This window comes from Vidua chalybeata, chromosome Z (assembly GCF_026979565.1).
Source record: "Vidua chalybeata isolate OUT-0048 chromosome Z, bVidCha1 merged haplotype, whole genome shotgun sequence".
Lineage (NCBI taxonomy): Eukaryota > Metazoa > Chordata > Aves > Passeriformes > Viduidae > Vidua > Vidua chalybeata.
Genome location: NC_071570.1, coordinates 47,763,919 through 47,781,714, shown reverse-complemented (window position 1 = coordinate 47,781,714; position 17,796 = coordinate 47,763,919). Strand labels below are relative to the sequence as shown.

Here is a 17,796-nt window from a genome sequence, read left to right as displayed (position 1 = left end):
TTCCACTAGAGAATGGACCACAGGTCTAGTAGCAGATGCAAGGATTACTCCTTGTTCTTAGTGGCATCACCTCCCATAGTCTGGCCTGTGCAACTGAGACGTACAGTTCACTTTCCAGCAACATAAACAAACCAGCAAGGAATACAATTAGTAACTAATGCAGGCAAAGTTCCTCATTGATTTCTACTCATAGAAAAATGACAGCTGAGGTAAAACACAATTACCGTGAAGAAACTGAACAGCTTAAACAACTGAGACATCTTTTGTAGGTCTTTTAGGGTGTTATCTCCTCTGGCTCAAGAGTGAACATTATCACAGCAGTGTCAGACCAATCTGTTCTGAACAGCCTCTACTGCAGCTCTACTCACCCTGCCCACACACAACAGTGACTCCAGCATGAGCTCTGTGCAATAACTGGACAGCTTCCACTAGCAATTGATGGGGGGAAAGAAAAAAAAAAGCCTAAAATCCCTAGGCTTCTACATTTCTAGGACTGTGGCCTGTTTTAGATATGAGATCTACATCTTATGTAAATTTACATATTTATGTTGCTTTCCAACTTTGAATAAAACCATGGTTTCAGCAAAAGTTATTCTCTTGTTCAACAACCAGCACAGTATGAATCTGAGTCTTAATGACACTCCTTGCCCTTTCACAGTGAACTCTTGAGAAAGAAGCAGCACCACTGATGGTATATATTTTATGTCCAGCCTTCATTTCAGTAATAGCAACACTAAATACAATCTAAACTTTCATTAGAGTGACAATAGACAAGTTCTTTTTAAAGGATATAATACAAACAGTACATTTTTTATTCACATATGACCTCTGTGAGCTAAAACTCACAAAGACCCTTGACATTGCAGCTTCTTACCTGTGGATGATTCTTCCAAACCTCATACACAACTCTCAGAACATGAAGCTTCCCCTCATCACTTTCAGCAAGTGTTTTGAAGACTTCATGAAACCTTTTAATAGAAGTAAGTAGTCAATGGATAGGCTGGGACCAGGTCAAAAGAGCAGCAGATATACAGCAAGTGGTTTACATTGGCCAAAAGAAAATAATGTGACTATCTACAGCATTTCTTAGACAACTGTTTCCTGGAAAATATTACCATCCTGAGCTAAAATAGTCTACAAAGAAATTATATCTCCCAACAGCAACTTACATGCTAGTGGTGAACCTACTTCCTGAAGCTAGGCTACATTTCTCAGGCTCTCAAAAGCAGGAGGCACTTTTCTGCTTCATGTGCTTATCTGTACACAGCTGAACCAAAATTTGCTGCCTTTTTAGCCTCAGACCTTCCTCTTAATATGTTTCTCCAAATTAGGATAAGTGTCTGAAGTGCCTCTTTTCCAAGGAGAGGCTGCAAAAAGCATCTATTTTAGCAGTTACTCTGACTGCTACACTGCATTCATAACCCAGCTTATTGTAATATAACTATAAAGCACAAGAGGCTCTTCTTGATCTCTTGGCTGCCACTGCTGTTGTGCAGCAGAGCAAATACCACGGTCTAAGTATTTGAATCACCCTGCCTCTTTTACTCATGGCTGCAGGTTACTACCTGCAGCTTCTTATCAACATTGCCTCTGTAGAGCTGCCAGGTGCATGATTTTGTAGTAGTTTTATCTATCTTTAGGGACAGATAGAAAAACAACTCATTAAGATGCATGTGACTACCTTTCATATAACAAAACCACTTAAAATCAACTCCAAAACACAAAGGATTAAAAATGGCATTCTAATTTTGCTAAAAATGGTGCAATAAATTCTTTGCAGTTCCAGCATATCTTTAAGGGATGAACTCTAAGGTCTTTTAGGTTGGATTTTACTCTGCTTTGGTACACAGAAGAAATGAACAGCAGACTGTTTTGAAGTTTCATGTTCTCTTTTTCTTTCCTTTTTTAAATACAAATATAATTGTCCTAGATTCATATTCATAGTACAAGATATTGTGATGGCAGCTACCCATTCATTGAAATGTAGGGAGAATCCCTTTTTCTTTCCCATAATTAGCAAATAAGCAATACAAAAATGAAGTAATTTTCCAAACCTTCCATCACATGACTGCAATGTATACACAGCTGTTAATTCCATTCATAATGTATAATACATCTGTATGTATAATCTAGGATTTACACTACCATTTCTTCAGTAAGCAATGTCATTAGCTCTCCTAGTCATATTGCTTTGTGGAGTACCAACACTGCTGAAGCTTGCACTCCACTTCTTTTATCATGCATTTCACTGTCAGAATTAAACTGTTCTGTGAGCCCCAAAATAATGCACATATTATACTTACTTTGCAAGGGCGCTGAAGGAGTGGCTAAAAGACTTTGCAGCTAGATGGAGCAGAGTCTGAACAAAGACTTCTATTTTCAGAGGGTTGAAAGTAAATCCTTCACCTGCAAGTTATTTGAAGTTGACACTAATAAATACTTCAAGTAAAGCATGTAAACTACTCATACAGCTGTAGAGGTAACTTATGGTTTTAGCTCACTTCACAGGAGTTCCATCAACAGAGTTCTGCAGGGCTGAGCAAGGAGCTAGTAAAGACTCCCACAAGATGTACAGTTACAGTCTGCAATTTTGCCATGGAGAAGATGTGCAGAAAGCTTCTTCAGGAATTCTATCAGACACAGCCACCCCACCAACATGTGACAGCACTGATGGCAGCACAGAAAGTCAGCAAAGGAAACTGCAGCTGTGCACCAAGATGAGGGCCTGGGAAGGCCATAAAGACAGAGGTGTGGGTGAGGAGGGCGGAAGGTAAGGATTATTAACATACAGAGGCCGACCATTTAGGATATAGGAGAAAGGTCCACCAGGCATGTACAGCAAATATGGCTACTATGGTGAGTGGTGTCCAGTGCTCTCCTGCAGCTGAAGACAGGCAGAAGGAAGAGCATTAATTAGTGGGTAATGCCCAAAGCAAATCAGGAAACATGACAGTGCATCCAAGGGAAAAAAAAAAAAATCCACCACATCATGGTTGCTCTCTGCCTGTGTAGCTGAACCCTTGTAAAGACTACAAAAACAATGAAGCATTTGCCATTGTTTAGGTAACTTCTAACTCTCTCACACCACTCACTCCATAAAACACTCAGGCTTTAGGAATGAGTGCTGCCTGTGGCTGCAAAGCTAATGGGAATGTGAGCAGTCCCACCATGAGTTTTCATCTGTGGAACATGCCAGCCAGCAGGCTGGCTGTATAATGTATTGTGGGACTGCCCTGAGGGGAGGGAAACTTTTAGGGCAGAAGCACTGAATTTAAGAACTGCCCTTGCAGCTGAAAGCAAAGGGGATATTAAGTTCTTTTATTCCATCAATAATTGCAAGAAAACACACCTCAAGCACCAGGTCATCTCTATTAGGAAAAAAAGGCAGGCCTCTGCATGTAAGATGTTTACAAAAAAACTAGGAGTGGTGTATTTACTACTAAATTGAAACCAGCTACTAGAAGGAAAAGCATACAGGTCTGTGAACCAACACATTCAGCTCCAAAGCACAGCAGATCAGTCTACACACAGAATAAATGACAGCTTGTTAAAGCCTAACAGCTTGTATCTTACCATCATCATCATCCTGGTTTGGATTAGGTACATCTTTTAAAATGCTGAAGATTTCATCATTGCTGGCCTTATTTTTAATTGCAATTGTTAAACAGAGTGCTACAGTATATCCAGGAAGAGACCCTGAACAAAACCAAAATGAGGTCAAAAATATGGAAAGGAAAGTAAATGAGCACTTTTAACACAAGTCTGCCCCACAGAGAAACAAGTACCCCTCCCAGCTACACCTAAAACTTGGTGTTTCCAATATCAGTGTCAACCTCAATATGCCATAAAATTGATCAACACATTTTCTGCTCTTCATCTTATATTCAAAATTTGGAATAGAACTTTTAGACCTGAGCTCAGGCAATCACGTTTCTCACCAAATCTCTACTTCAGTTTCCACCAGGTTTCTAAAAATACAATACTTCCTTGTTTTTCCTCACTGTATCTTTGATGATGACACTTTTATGCTTAGGACTGTATTTACACTGAGCAATAAAAGGAATAATAAGGTCCCTCCCTACCTCAGTCTTTATGGTATCTGTCCATTTTATATGCTCATTAAATCAAATTTACTAGTAAAATATTCTAGTGCTTCATGAAGTTCAAAAAATAATTTCTCATTATCACTTCAGATGCTGATTTCCATAGTATTTGCTCAAACAGGTGAAATAGATGAATTGTCCAATTTTAGACTTCTGGCAAATAATACTGCACAACACCACAGCCATATCAGCAATAGTAGCTTGATGTATCTGGATTTTCTTTGCTTCATAAGTAGCAGACAGAATTTTATTAGAGAGATCCAGGCTTAATATATATTAATTGCTCATGTGAAGCATATTTACCCATACAAAAATCATGTATATTTATTTGATCTGTATTCTTTTTCATGAAGACAACTCATATTACAGTCAATCTAGTGTGCTCCCTTGCTCTGAAATACTTCTTCAACTTGACCACTAGTAATTTTAATACTTACTATTGCTCTCATCTCCGTATTTGTAAATGCACACTGGATTAGCAGGACTGAGGACAGAAAAACTTGCAGGAACGATGTCTATTATTCGCTGATGGTAGGAGAGTCTGGAAATAACAAGTTCCACAGCAGTAGAATTAAAAAGGGAGTAACACCACAGCTAATAACTCCTTTATAATGTTTTTTTCTTGTATTTAAGGTCCATAGAACAAGATTCAGGATACCTATACAACAGAATGGTAGTTTCTGCTGGGTAGTAAGAGCTAATAAACTAAACTTACTATATATATTTTATATTTTAGTATATGCTTTCTATTTTAACTCTGTGAAGCTAGAATTCCATCTTCATACAATTAATTTGCCTTGTGAAAAAGCTGCCTGGTAAGAAATTTTTATGCAAAAACCTGCGATGTGCTGCAGAAAGCTAGTAAGATCTCAGTATTCAAAGCAGGAAAAATATTAAACCAGACATCTTCATTTTACTTTCCAGGTTCATTCACTCCCACAAAAACTTAATTTGCTATCAGAGTTTTCAATGAAATGGAAGAGTGCCACAGAAAAAAATGCATTTGCTGTGCAGCACAACACTTTCACACTCTGGATATGGAATTCACCCAAACCTTGATTATTTTCATGTAAGATGCTGAATAACATAGGCTTTTTCAACATTTTGCTCTTTCTCTCTCATATACCACCTTCATCTCAACAATTTTATGCCCAGACTACTCATCAGAACTACTGACTATGTAGTCTTCTTGGGTTTGGAGATTTTGTTTGTTTAGGCACTTGTTGATTAATTTAAAGTAAATTAACATCAGAGGCACCTAGAAAAATCAAGAGTAGATTCTCCATTTTTGGTACAATTAATGGTCAGTTCCCTCTATTTCTGTGAAGGCTGAATAGTTTCCAAGAATGTAGCCTAAGTTCTCTTTCTTCCCATGCCTATGATGAAACATGTCTTTATATAACTATGGTGTGCATGGATAGCTCACTACTGTCTGCATTACCTGTTTCTCCCTCTCTTTAAAGCAGTGTCCTACAGCAGGTAAACCAGATTAAAAAGCATACAAACAACAGATCCATCTTTTACCTGAAAATTAATTGTAAGAACAGATGTGCCCAAGACAAGAGTCAAGTTAAAAGAGTCAAGTTAAAAGTTAAAAGTTTCAGCATTTATATGAAACTTTGCCTGGAATACAACTATGGAAAGATCTTACTTACCTCATGCACTTTTCCAAAACTTCTCTCACAAATTTGGGTTTGGGTTTTTCAAGGTCCTGAGTAAGACAATCTGACCTATCAAAGGACAGAATACAATGGCTTTTAGCAAAAGCATTTAGTCTTTTTAGTCTCTTTTTGGCTTGGTCTGATAGTACAAAACAATCAGAGTCTGAAGACAATGGGGGTGCTGGACCATTGGAGTGTAGGCAATTTAAAGCCATTGAGGTAAGTTAATCGCTACTTCCTTATTGGCATTACTGGAATCTCATCTCTCTGTGATAAAATTTTCAAGTAACCTCCCTTCCTCCATCATATTAAAAATAATTTGTGGCTATGGTTAGCTGGCTTTCCCTTTCCTTAGGAAAGGAACCTTGAGTGATTTCATAGTCTGTTTCTCCCTCAGCTCTTCTGGCTGATTTCAAATGCATTACAGTTAAGAAAAGCCTGAAATACAGTTACTTGCAAGATTTGTGAAAAATGGCACCTTGTGAGCAAGATCCACAAAAGCACTGCCATCAAGGAACATCCAGGCAACTTAAAATTACCTCTTTGAAGACTGCTGCCTGGTCAGTCAACATGGATGCATACCAGGATAGTCACCAAGCACTCAACTCCACAAGAGGACAGTGCAAGAAAACTTAAGTAAAGCCAGAACCCTATCAGAAGGGTGAACCCCTCTCCACAAGGACTCTCAGGCAGATCACCTACAGAAAGCAGGTACAGTCACAGGCTGTGGAAACTACTCTATGGAGGACTTGGCCTCAAGGGAATCTCCCTTGCCTGGAATGGAAATTTCAGGGAACCTGTGCTCAGACATGAATGGGCTACAGAGAACTCCTGCTACAGATGCAGGTTCAAAATGTGACACAGTAAGAACAGATGGCTGGGAAAGCTCTGATGGAACTTCAGGCACTAGGATTTGGCAGGTGGGAAAAAGACCACAAGGTCTCAAGAATAAAAGTTATTATGAAAGGTTTACGGTGGGGCAGAGAGCAAAACAACAGAATGAGTTCAGGATACAAAGAGTAAGCACAACTATTAAGTAAAGAAAAGGTAAGAGGAGACATTTTCAAAAGTTTGTGAGCAACTGACAGAAAGTGCAGGACAAATTATAGTGATCACATTTCTGCTTTCCCTCTTTAAGGAATGCATAGACTGGCTTGAGATATACCACAAAGTTCACCAGTGATTGAAGAGATTACCAAGATAATCTACCACTGAGTGCTGGTGGACAGATAACAAAAGGTCTCTGATAAGCTAGAGGAAAGCCATTAACAGGGCCACCACATTGTAACACTTTCTGGATGTGTTTGAAACGTTAAGGTTTTAGCAATATCAGGTTTGAATCCAAAGGATAGAGGCTTACCAGTCTTCCCAGCTCCAACGGAACTGAAAGTTGCTCAAGTGGTGTGAAAACCAGTTAATAAATCTTAATTAAAAAAAAACAAAAAAACAAAAAAAACAAAACAAAAAAAACCAAAACAAACAAACAAACAAACAAAAAAATCTGTTAAATGTGAGAAGTGCAGGAAAACTTTTAGTTGAACTTTTCTTATAAATGCATTCTACTTTTCCAAGATGAGCCTAAAGTCTTTAAGCTATTACAGCATTAAACAGGCATTTATGTTGACAGATACAAAAGACTGTTTGGAGAGTCATAAGGAAGATTTTATGGACAAATAGCCTGTCATGCATTTCACGTGAAGAGATGAAATATTTAACTACCAATTAAAATGTAAATTTACTGTGAATACACAACTTTCACATTTTTAATGAGTCACTAAACACTCCTACTCAATGCAGAGTTCACTGAAAGTTCACTAAAAGCACCACCATTCTCCTCCTCTGGGTGGCACACATGCCATTAACTTCTCTTCCAAGTCACATCCCCTACCACCAGGGAGCATGCACAGTGTGTAGCAGAGTCCTACACAACCATGAACAATTCTGAACATGGAAAAGTTGCCACCCATCTTAACTGTCCTGCATAGACAGCTGGACTTGTGGCCTGCAGGGGAACGTTCCTGGGAGGAGAGGCAAGCAGTAAATCCTCTCCACCTTCTCTGTAGATCACTCAAAGCCAGAGCTCACAAAATATTTTGAATAACATCAGGTAGCTCTAACAAGGCTTCCTGGCTACTCTTTCCACAGCCTCTGTTTTCTTCTCTACTGGATATCGAGGAATGTTTTCCACCATGTCCAAAACCTATTTACCTGTCCACACATGTTGTATTCATTGTGTCCAAACGCATGTAGAGCATTTCTGTGGCTTGTGCAAGCTTAAAGTTTCTTATTAAGGTTTACAAAAAAGAAGTAGGGTAGCTCAGATATTTTTCCTTTCCGATTTTTAATAGAATGTCATCAACTTTCTGTACTGAAAGCTCCCTGAGCCTACTGCAAAATCAGGTAAACCAAGTAAATCCACAGTCGAAAAAGCAATGAATATTGTGAGTTCCACCCTCTAATCCCAACCTGTTCTTCCATTATGGCAACAAGACTGTTGACTTCTTCCGGAAGGACAGAATTCACATCATGCAACAAGCAATGCAAGTGTTACAGGAAACGTTTCTTGCAGACACTGTGAAATATTAATACTGTAAAATATCAATAGTATTTATTACTGTCCCATCAGTAATAACAAAACAAACAAAATAAAGACTGCATTTCATAAATGCTCCTCAGGAGCACAGAAAGGATACAACTTGTGGTAAGGAGCCAGGCTGAAGTTTGCACAGCTCAATCAGCAGCGTTGTGTACATGACTTCAATATGTGGTGGAGATGGCAGTTGAAACAACTCTGCAAATATTACCTATAGGAGAGGAGATCACAGAATAAGAGCACAGTCCTATGTGAACTGCACAACTCCCAGCTTCTCAATAGTGGCCATCAATCTTAAATAATTACATATCCCAGACGACCTATATTTTTCTATCAAATGCACATTCCAGAAAAAAGAGGAAGAACCAATAAGAGGCAGTTGTAACACATCACTGTACTAATACAGTCCACTTTAACTGCTCTTACCATTTCGTACAACACCAGCATTATACATCTATTATGTTTAATAAACATATCATGTATCTGTAGAAATGGGCATAGTTATAATATGCCCTAATGCAGTGATACCACATGGTCTGAGAAATGCAGAAATAATCTGATCTTGTTGAGTAGTAAACAATGAAGCCTAAGCATTTAGTATGAAAAGAATATTTGCATTAAAATTATATTTTTATCTTTTCCATTGTGCCCTCTTTTCTCCTATACAAAACAAATAAATAAAGTCACAACTTTAAACGGAGAATTACAACCAGCATTTCATACAACAAAAACATATGCTCACTACCCCTTGGAAAAACCCTTCTAAGAAATATGAAAATAATATTGCAGTCAGCTTTTATGTTTTTATTTTAAAGTTTCCCTATAATAACAGCATGTCAACCTCTGAGTGCTAGAAAAAAAAATCTTTACTGTACAACATCCACCTCTGAGTTTCTGCTTATTTTGTATTCCACTCTCAACTAAATTTAAATTACATCAAAAGAGTCGGGAAACTTTGATTCATTGTGGTTGATCAGTTTCCTCTTTAAATTTCTGAATAAAGCTTAAAGAAGCCCTTTTTTTTTTTTTTTTTTTTTAAGAAAAGTCCTACTTGTATAAGAAATCAACATCATTTATAGATTTCAAAATCATCACATGAAAACACATCAGCTGGGACTTTTTTTCCTAAGGAAGGACTTGAACACGTGAAGAGACTGTAAGATGCTGAGGAACCTTCCTGTGTTAGCATAATTTGGACATTTTGCTCAGACAGATATAGCCAAAAGGTAGGGAGAACTCTGTTGGGCAGACGATGCCTTCATTTTTCAAGATAGGAAATAACAACTGGACAATCAATTGCATTCTGAAACTTAGTGAAATTTCACAAGGAAAAAAGAGAACTTTTACAGTGTTAGTCATAGAATTTGTACACTTTTAGTTTTTTCAACACTTTTTACAACACTTCAAGATACTGGAGGTAAAATCACTGCATATACTTCAATGTTAAGGCATAAAATTATTCCTAATTTTAGCACTGTTTAACATAATAAATTTAATACTGTTCTGAATTCCAAGTAAAAAAAAAGAACAGAGGTGACCAAAACTCATGCAATTTCACAGCAATCAAAATATTTGGCATTTTGGTGGCAAAAGGAATTCTCAATCCCACTTCAAGATCAATATTCTACTTGGGATTATTTCTTGTCCTAATTAGCTCTGAAAATCATACTTCTAATTACTTCTTCATAAAGCCTTTATACAACAAGTTGCTTTTACTGTACTCTGTTAATTCCTCTGAGTTTTTGATGAAAATTTTCAAGTGGCTCTGCAACTTGAAAACACTTTTCGATGAAGGCAGTAAAAGAAGATCTGTCCTGCTCTGCTGGTACATGTAACAGTTATCTAAAATTCTCTAATAAGGAGAATGTCCCAGAGGAAATATGTTGCTACTTTGCTAACAGTTCTTTTCAGGGCTAGTAGGACAAAATAATTTAGAAGATCCAAACATAAGATCATGCAGAACGGCTGAGTCTAACTGGAAATCATCAAGACAAAAGCCCCCTGCATAATGCAGGGTCACCTAGAGCAGGCTGCTTAGGGCTGTGTCCTACTAGGTTTTGAACTTCTGCAACTCTTCCAGTCCTTGATCACCTTTGTATTAAAAATAGATTTTTCTTATATTTGAGTTCCTTGAATTTCAGTTTGTGTACATTTCCTCTTGTATTTAAGTTTAAAATGGAATGCACCAAGTTAAAATGACAACAAAAGCAGAAGACTATCACTCAACTCTACATATCTTGCTCATTTAAAAGCTGCTGGTTTAACTTAACAAAATTCTGGTTGATTCCCAAATCAAACTGTAATTTAAGGAATTTATAATGGAACTAACAGGCATGTGTTACTCATGAAATAATGGAGCACCAAAGAGGTGATCTATAAAATCCATACCTCTACTATATGGTAGTTCAAAGGGATCTTGTTATTTCCTGGATAGCTCAACAGCTGTGCAGCACTGTAAAACCACAAGACACATTAAATTCAAACATAACACAGCAAATGTGATATAAAAATCAAGCAAGAGAATTAAAGAAAATAAAACCAGCACCGAATAATTCAATAATCCTTCCAAAATCTGTTATTCAACCCTCAGAGCACTGAAGAAAAGAAATAGCACAAGGACTCATTAGTACTGCCTAAACTACGTTATGTAACAACGTACTCTCTGTGCAGCAGTAACATCCCTTGAACGCTATCCTGCTACCCACAATGGTCATTATCACCAATCATTTACGCAAAGCAAACCACTACCTCTGGCAAAGCTTCTATCTCTCTTGGTCTTTTACTTTTCTCTGAAAATTAATGAAGACTATCCCAGTAATGGCAACAACACCAAATTTCTAGTTTCTGCTGGATCAAACAGCTGCAACCTGCAGCTGCAATGCAAAACTTTATCACATGCCATCACCAAAAACATTATTTCTGCCCATTTCATGCATATTATTCAGTGTTTTCTAGTTTTCATACAGAAGTGTGACAGTTGTGGCAAACCATCTTGGTTATCAATTACCCACATCAGATACTGTTTGGGCAGAAATGAAGAAAAGTGCCCTGACTGCCTCCTGGCACAGATGAATTGAAACTGATGAAATCTGGCCCTGCAGTGACTCCTCAGAGTGAACTCAATTACGTCTGGCATGTGATTCCCACAGGAAGCTCAACAAGGTGTCCATAAACACCAATGCTCAGTCAGCTGCAGATGAACCAGCTCCATGCTCACTGCCCCAGCTAATCAGCATTCCAGGAAGAACAACACAGCCACATCTTCCAGAGAGGTCTCATGAGGAACAAGGCGTGTCTGCATATTTTTGCAGCACATGCCTTTATTACCAAGGGATTCCCTTTCCAAGAAACCACTGCCCTCTGCATTACACAGACTCTCTGTTATCTGGATGTTATGGACACACAGTATTCTGGGCAACACTTTCAGCACAGGTAAATGTAGTGAATAAACTTTCACCACCAACTTCAGGAAACATCTGATGTGGAGCTCTTGCCTAACCAGTGCAGGACATATCCCCGCTGGCACTAAAGCCATGGTAGCATTTAAAAAGTGCCATAGCCCCCCAGTACTAAACTCCTCCTACCAAGTCTTTCTCTCTTTCCAGTGAGATTTGATGATGCAGTGGAGGTTCTCCTCTATTACAAATCTCTCAACAGAGTGGCTGCCAGGCATGACAGGACCCTGGTAAAAGAAAGTGAAGACTCATGAAGATCACTGCTAATGCAGTGGTAACACAGGCAACAAGCTTTCTTAGATACATTTACAGGTAGAAAAAAGTACTCCAACATCCACATAAACACCATGAGGTCTCAACTGCCCTATATCCTTCAGGACTGAAAAGCTGGTATGACACATTTACACACAAACCTCGGAGTCACCCATGTTTAAAACAAAATGAAAAGTGGGATTCATTAAAGAAGAACCAAATTAGAGAACATGATTCTAAGTTCACAGAGGATCTGCTTCTTCCTTTGCTTTGTGGAATCACTGGGGAAAAAAAAAAACAAACCAGCTAAGCTAGACTAGAATAAAGCCATAGAGTGGAAAGAATACACACTCGCGGTCTTCTTCACTGCAAAAACCAGAGGCCCGTAAGCGAAGGTAAAAGGCAGCAGACTCTGTTTTGCTGCTGGCATTTCAACCACTCACTGTCCTGGGAGAGACATCACATTTTCACCAATACTGCCCCAGGAACCTAACTGTGAAATCCACTCACCATTCCCCACAGCAATCACCTACCTCAGGGTCATCCGTGTAGTCAAACATCCTAAAAATAACCCTTGGCATCGGGTATACAGAATCTTCAGTGTGAGGTGGGGGTGTGAAGGGAGGCAGATTGTGTTGCAGTGCCTCACAGAGAACACTGTCAAAAGCCAAGTAGGGTCTCAGGATATGCCGCTCCTGCCAACGGTCTTTTTTCAATTTCTGAATCTGACACCAAAGGCAGTCTAAATACTGAAGGGAAAGGTGAGAAACATTAGGTCTGCTGAATCTCTGAACAAAAAGCGCAGTTTCCCTGAACTATCGGAAATGTATAAACTACATACTACACCCAGAAAAAAAACAAGGTTTCTTAAACTGCTGATTCAGTAAACCAACAAATAATTTAAGAACTCTAAATGCCAGAACTATTCCTAAGTCCATACAGTTTTGTGTCAGTAAAATTTAACTCCTGGCAATTTTTTAAATTACCAGGCACCAACAGGCAACTCAGGAGCTCCAGAGAAACTACAGCAATGAACAGTCACTACTCTTTGGTAGTATTAAGAGTCACAATATCCCAGCATGCTCAGTTTCACACAAGAAGTCTTTTTAACATGAAGCCCTGTAACCTGAAGTTCAAAATCAAACACTACAATTTACTTCATAACTTTTCCTCAGGGGCTTGCAGCAAACAACAGAATTCCCTCCTTCTTACTCAACTCAACCTCTTATTTTGGCCCAATACTTGGAAATGAGATCCCCACACAGAACTTGTTGGGATCAATGGCAAACAGCAGACAAATCAAAGCATTCATACTCTTAGAGATGCCTTTTAATTTCATCATAAAAGAACACCTTAGTAAAAAAAATATTTTTCCATCTTTCTGAAGGAATGAAGTGTAAAGTCTAATCACCTCTTCTTGTGGATGTGGTTTGTCAGCAGTCCACACTTGCAGCATGGGTACATGAATCTTCTGGCGGCGTCTGTTTAAACAGGAGAGAAAATCTGACCTTTAACAGACTAATTTAGGGCAGCAGTTTTGTTTTTATTGTGAGTGTGCTACTATTTATTCTCTTCAGCTGATGAAGACTACAGTGGATAAAAATCAGGCTTGTGATACTTAAAATGTCTCCATTATCGTATCTTGACAACACTGACTTGAAGCATCTAGACAGAAAGCAAGGACACTGCACAGCACTAATGCAACAATCTATCTGTATTAACAGCACACTCACAACTCCAGCTGCTTCAGCATGAGCAGAACAAGACCTTAAACACACTCTAGAACTAGACAAGACCGTAAAACTTTTCAAATTAGAAAAGCTCTCCACCTACTGCATATTTAGGGCTTTGTTCCTCCCACAAAACGGTTCCCACCTAAAACTTTAGAATACTTTAAAGTGAGCAATAATCAACACTATTACTTCACACTTAAATAGATACCAAAGAGTGTTTCTAACCAGTTACAACTTACTTCAGATAACTTTCTGCCTGAGACAAGAGACGATCCATTTCAGCATCCTTCTTCTCATATAACTCCTTTCCGACCCAAGGCAAAGATGACAGAAATGCAAACATATACCAGTCACATCGCACCTATAGGAAGGTAATAAAGCAAAACCTGAGTATACCAGTAAGCTTCAGCAGATTTTATACACACACATTTTAATTTAAAACATCAGCAAGTTGTTTTGGGGGAATGTAAAGACCAGCAGTTGCAGACTGGATAGGCAAGGCACGAGAAAAAATATTAATGCTTGAAAAGTATAATTTTTTACTTGAACTGTGTTAGGCAGATTTAAAAAATGGGATAAATGGCATCACTTTCAAAGCGATATTGTCGGTACAGCAGAAAAGCTAGGCACACTCTGCAATTGCTAGAGTAAGGTAAAATAAATTCAATTTGGCCACTTCACTATAAAGGACCATACTTTCTTACTGTACACATATTTCCCAGTTGCCACAGGCTCCTTTTACTAATGCTCAGGAAACTGTATGTGTCAATCCATTTAGGTTGCTGTCCCTAAACCCTCCCTCTTCTAAGCTCAAGGACAGAACAAACAGTACAGATGAACTGTGAAATAGGTCCAGGGAGTCTACAGATCTTTTCCTTACTTGGGGTACGTCCTCCTCCTGTGTCACACTCACAAAGTTCTCAAACATAGCTACCATTGAAGGTGCAGCTATTACATGGCAATTCACGAGATCGGACAGAAAACGTACCTAAAGAAGAGAAAAAAAACCATTCTAAATGAATACTTTTTAAACTGGCTGAACAAGAACAAATAAAATTACTGAAATTATTAAAACAAACCACCAATAAAAGCATAATACTCATTCAGTACCACAAAGGCTGAAATACTGCACACTGTACAGACTCACCTTGCAATGACAAGCATCATATGTGCTGCCTAACATATTTTTCACTAAAATGTCCTTAATCCCTCCCACTGCAATAACATCGTAAGGATAACCTTCCTAATTAAGGAATGGTGGGAAACATGCAAACTGATACTACAGAAGAAAACCGTTGTACTTCTCTCTATTCTATAGAGTATCAGCTAACAAAAATAACAGCAAGTTCTAGCAATAGATCTTATTAGCAAAAGTGTCCTACAGTTGACTGAACATCAGTCTCTTGACTAGAATCTTAATTTTCACCAGTGGGATTCAGAAGGTGAGGAACTTGGCAGTGGGCTTCTAAATCAGACACTGCTGAAGTTCTAATAGCTTACAGCAGACAAAATCTATAAGCAGTATGGATGGAGCAAATGATTTCAAAAACAGGCAGCACTTAAAACTGTTTGATATTTACCCCTTATCAGAAGAATGAAACCAGCCATCAAAAATAGCTTTTAAGAACTACAGTGTTCATTTTCTTTTAATTTTTTTCCACAGGAGCAACAAGATTGTCATGTACCTCTGAATACAAGGGAAGTGCATTGACTTTTTTTCTTATCTTTTACATTTGACTGAAGAACAAGCAGTGAAAAGCACCTCTGTTTAACACATTTAATTTTTCACTGTGAAAAAGATACCGTTGGAAGTAAATTTTGCAAATGTAATACAACTCCTCGGCCCTGAAAAAGTAAATACTTCTCACATAACACACATTTCCTCTTGGAATATTTACAGTGCACTGCATATTGATGGCAAAAGACACTAAAACACACATTGCAAGGTCCAGCTCTTCTGTAACAAAAAGGTGAAAAGAGGAAAGAAAAGGACATGAAACAAACAGACAACTAAAACTCCACTTACTAAATGCACAGCTTCATTATACATGTTTACTTTCAGACATTCTTTAAGCTGACGAATCATGGCTTCTACAAATTCCCCGCCAAAATTGTAGTTCCTGGCATTCAGCAAGCCCACCAATGTCGTGTAAACAGTAAGCTTTTCTGGTAGCAGACGTGCACTGACACAGAAAAAGAAATAATGTGTTAGTTATTTATTCATCATGTGCCAGTTGGCCACTGCATAGCATCTTAGAATCTGCTTGTTGTAAATTAAACTTGCCTCATAAGGAAATCAGAAAAGACAGCTACTATCACCTTCTAGTACTAAAATATTTTGCTTTTCATTTATATCTAATTGCTGAGTATACCAGAGGGTTGGACAAATACTATTAGTGACAGAATTTATTGCAAGAATGCAAGAAGTTGTTTTAAGTTCGCAATTAATAGTAATGTTACACAGCATAGGGAAGGCCAGGTCCTACTGTAAAAAAGTAATTTACCCTCTATCATTTTTGTAAGCAGGTAAGTATACTATAAGCAGCGTCTTCCTGCTGCCAGGGAAGGAAGCACACTACTTACCTTTTATTCAAAATATTGCTACAAAATAGACTTTAAGTATCTGCAAAATATTAGCATCGGCTATATAGTCCGCACCACACCCTTCCTTCGGACTTGTCTTACCTCCTGCAACAGACCCTGCACAACCCCTCCCTCAGCACCACTCAGGGACCCTGACATGGCACCTCTGCTCCTGCACTTTGCTAGGGAGAGGAAAGAGAGCTGGCAGCCACCAGAGAGCCTGGTTTCTGCTCCTCCCGTTCCCAGTTCTTCCCCTCTAGCAAATGTACTTACAAAGACATGAGCACATGACTGCCAAGGAAGCTGTGAGAAAACATCACAGATGACACAGGTAGCTGTTAGCAGCCACTTTGGTGGTCTTAAGCATTTCATGTGAAACAGGATTTTACCCAGCATTGCTGTGTTCCTACAGCTACTGCAGACCAGTTCTAATGTTTCCTCTACCTGCTTCAAACCTTTATACACATTTCGAGTCAAAGCAATGTAAAGAGCTATTTTTCTTGAATTACACCCAATACATAATGAGCTTGTTCCTCTGTTTCTTTAGTTTGTAGTAAGGCAAACTCTATGCTATGACAGCAATCAGGAACTAAAGCTATTCATGGCCTTTAAACTACCATTAACACTAAACTTATAAACAACGAAAGCACATCCCATATTCCCAGACCATCTCAATACGTACACAGTACACAGTATTCTTAGTATCTTGCTTTTGTAATTTGGCAGATCAGCTTCCAAAACACCAGCTAGACCCTCCAGGTTGCTCTCCAAAGATGAATTACTCTAAAATGAAAAAAAAAAAAAAAAAAAAAGTTTCATCAACCAGGCAAAACGAACTAGTCCAGCTCTCACATGTAAGACAATGACAAGAGCATCCTCTCATGTCGCCTCATTTTTCAGGGCAACAATCCGCTTCCATCAGCAGCGAAGATCTGGTCTCGCTTGCCTAAGATGAGCTGCACCTGACCGCCAAGCTCCCCTGCTAGGAACTTCAGCATTCCCCAGGGTTGGCAGATGTAACATCACCTCAGGAGCATCCCGAGCAGCCGAGCATTGATTAACAACACAGCACAAAGCTGAAAAACACCTTGTTTCTCAGAGCATCATCATCTATTGTTCTGCCACCCCTTCCTCCATCAGCCCCACTGTCAGGACTGGAAACTTGTGCCGCAGGAAGACCAGTAAATTCTTTCACACCCTTCGCACGTTAGAATCATCAGCACCATCTTTAGATACAATAGTAACTATTCTCTGGCCGTTTATCGCTGATTGTGAAGCACCACGGTACGATTTAAGCACTTACCCGCCACAGCACGTGGCTTACCAAAAAACCGGCAATTTTCCATCCGTCTCATAAAATAAGCATTTTTTTGAGGGTCGCTACATAGACGAAGTGCTCCCATACCGCTCACGGGA

General features: G+C 38.8%; 1 protein-coding gene across 1 annotated transcript in view; it reads right to left on the bottom strand.

Annotated features, from left to right (window-relative positions):
* NCBP1 (nuclear cap binding protein subunit 1) overlaps positions 1-17,796 on the bottom strand; it is a 30,321-nt gene that overhangs the window by 11,937 nt on the left and 588 nt on the right. Inside the window, exons 3-18 of the mRNA XM_053931810.1 lie at positions 17,063-17,163; positions 15,824-15,980; positions 14,678-14,785; positions 14,037-14,158; positions 13,476-13,545; positions 12,598-12,813; positions 11,942-12,039; positions 10,746-10,809; positions 8,458-8,568; positions 7,973-8,037; positions 7,125-7,187; positions 5,759-5,833; positions 4,541-4,644; positions 3,574-3,696; positions 2,304-2,406; positions 875-968 (exon numbers count right to left, since the gene is read on the bottom strand). Coding sequence (XP_053787785.1) covers positions 875-968; positions 2,304-2,406; positions 3,574-3,696; positions 4,541-4,644; positions 5,759-5,833; positions 7,125-7,187; positions 7,973-8,037; positions 8,458-8,568; positions 10,746-10,809; positions 11,942-12,039; positions 12,598-12,813; positions 13,476-13,545; positions 14,037-14,158; positions 14,678-14,785; positions 15,824-15,980; positions 17,063-17,163 — 1,674 coding nt within the window. The remainder of the gene's footprint in view (positions 1-874; positions 969-2,303; positions 2,407-3,573; positions 3,697-4,540; positions 4,645-5,758; positions 5,834-7,124; positions 7,188-7,972; positions 8,038-8,457; positions 8,569-10,745; positions 10,810-11,941; positions 12,040-12,597; positions 12,814-13,475; positions 13,546-14,036; positions 14,159-14,677; positions 14,786-15,823; positions 15,981-17,062; positions 17,164-17,796) is intronic.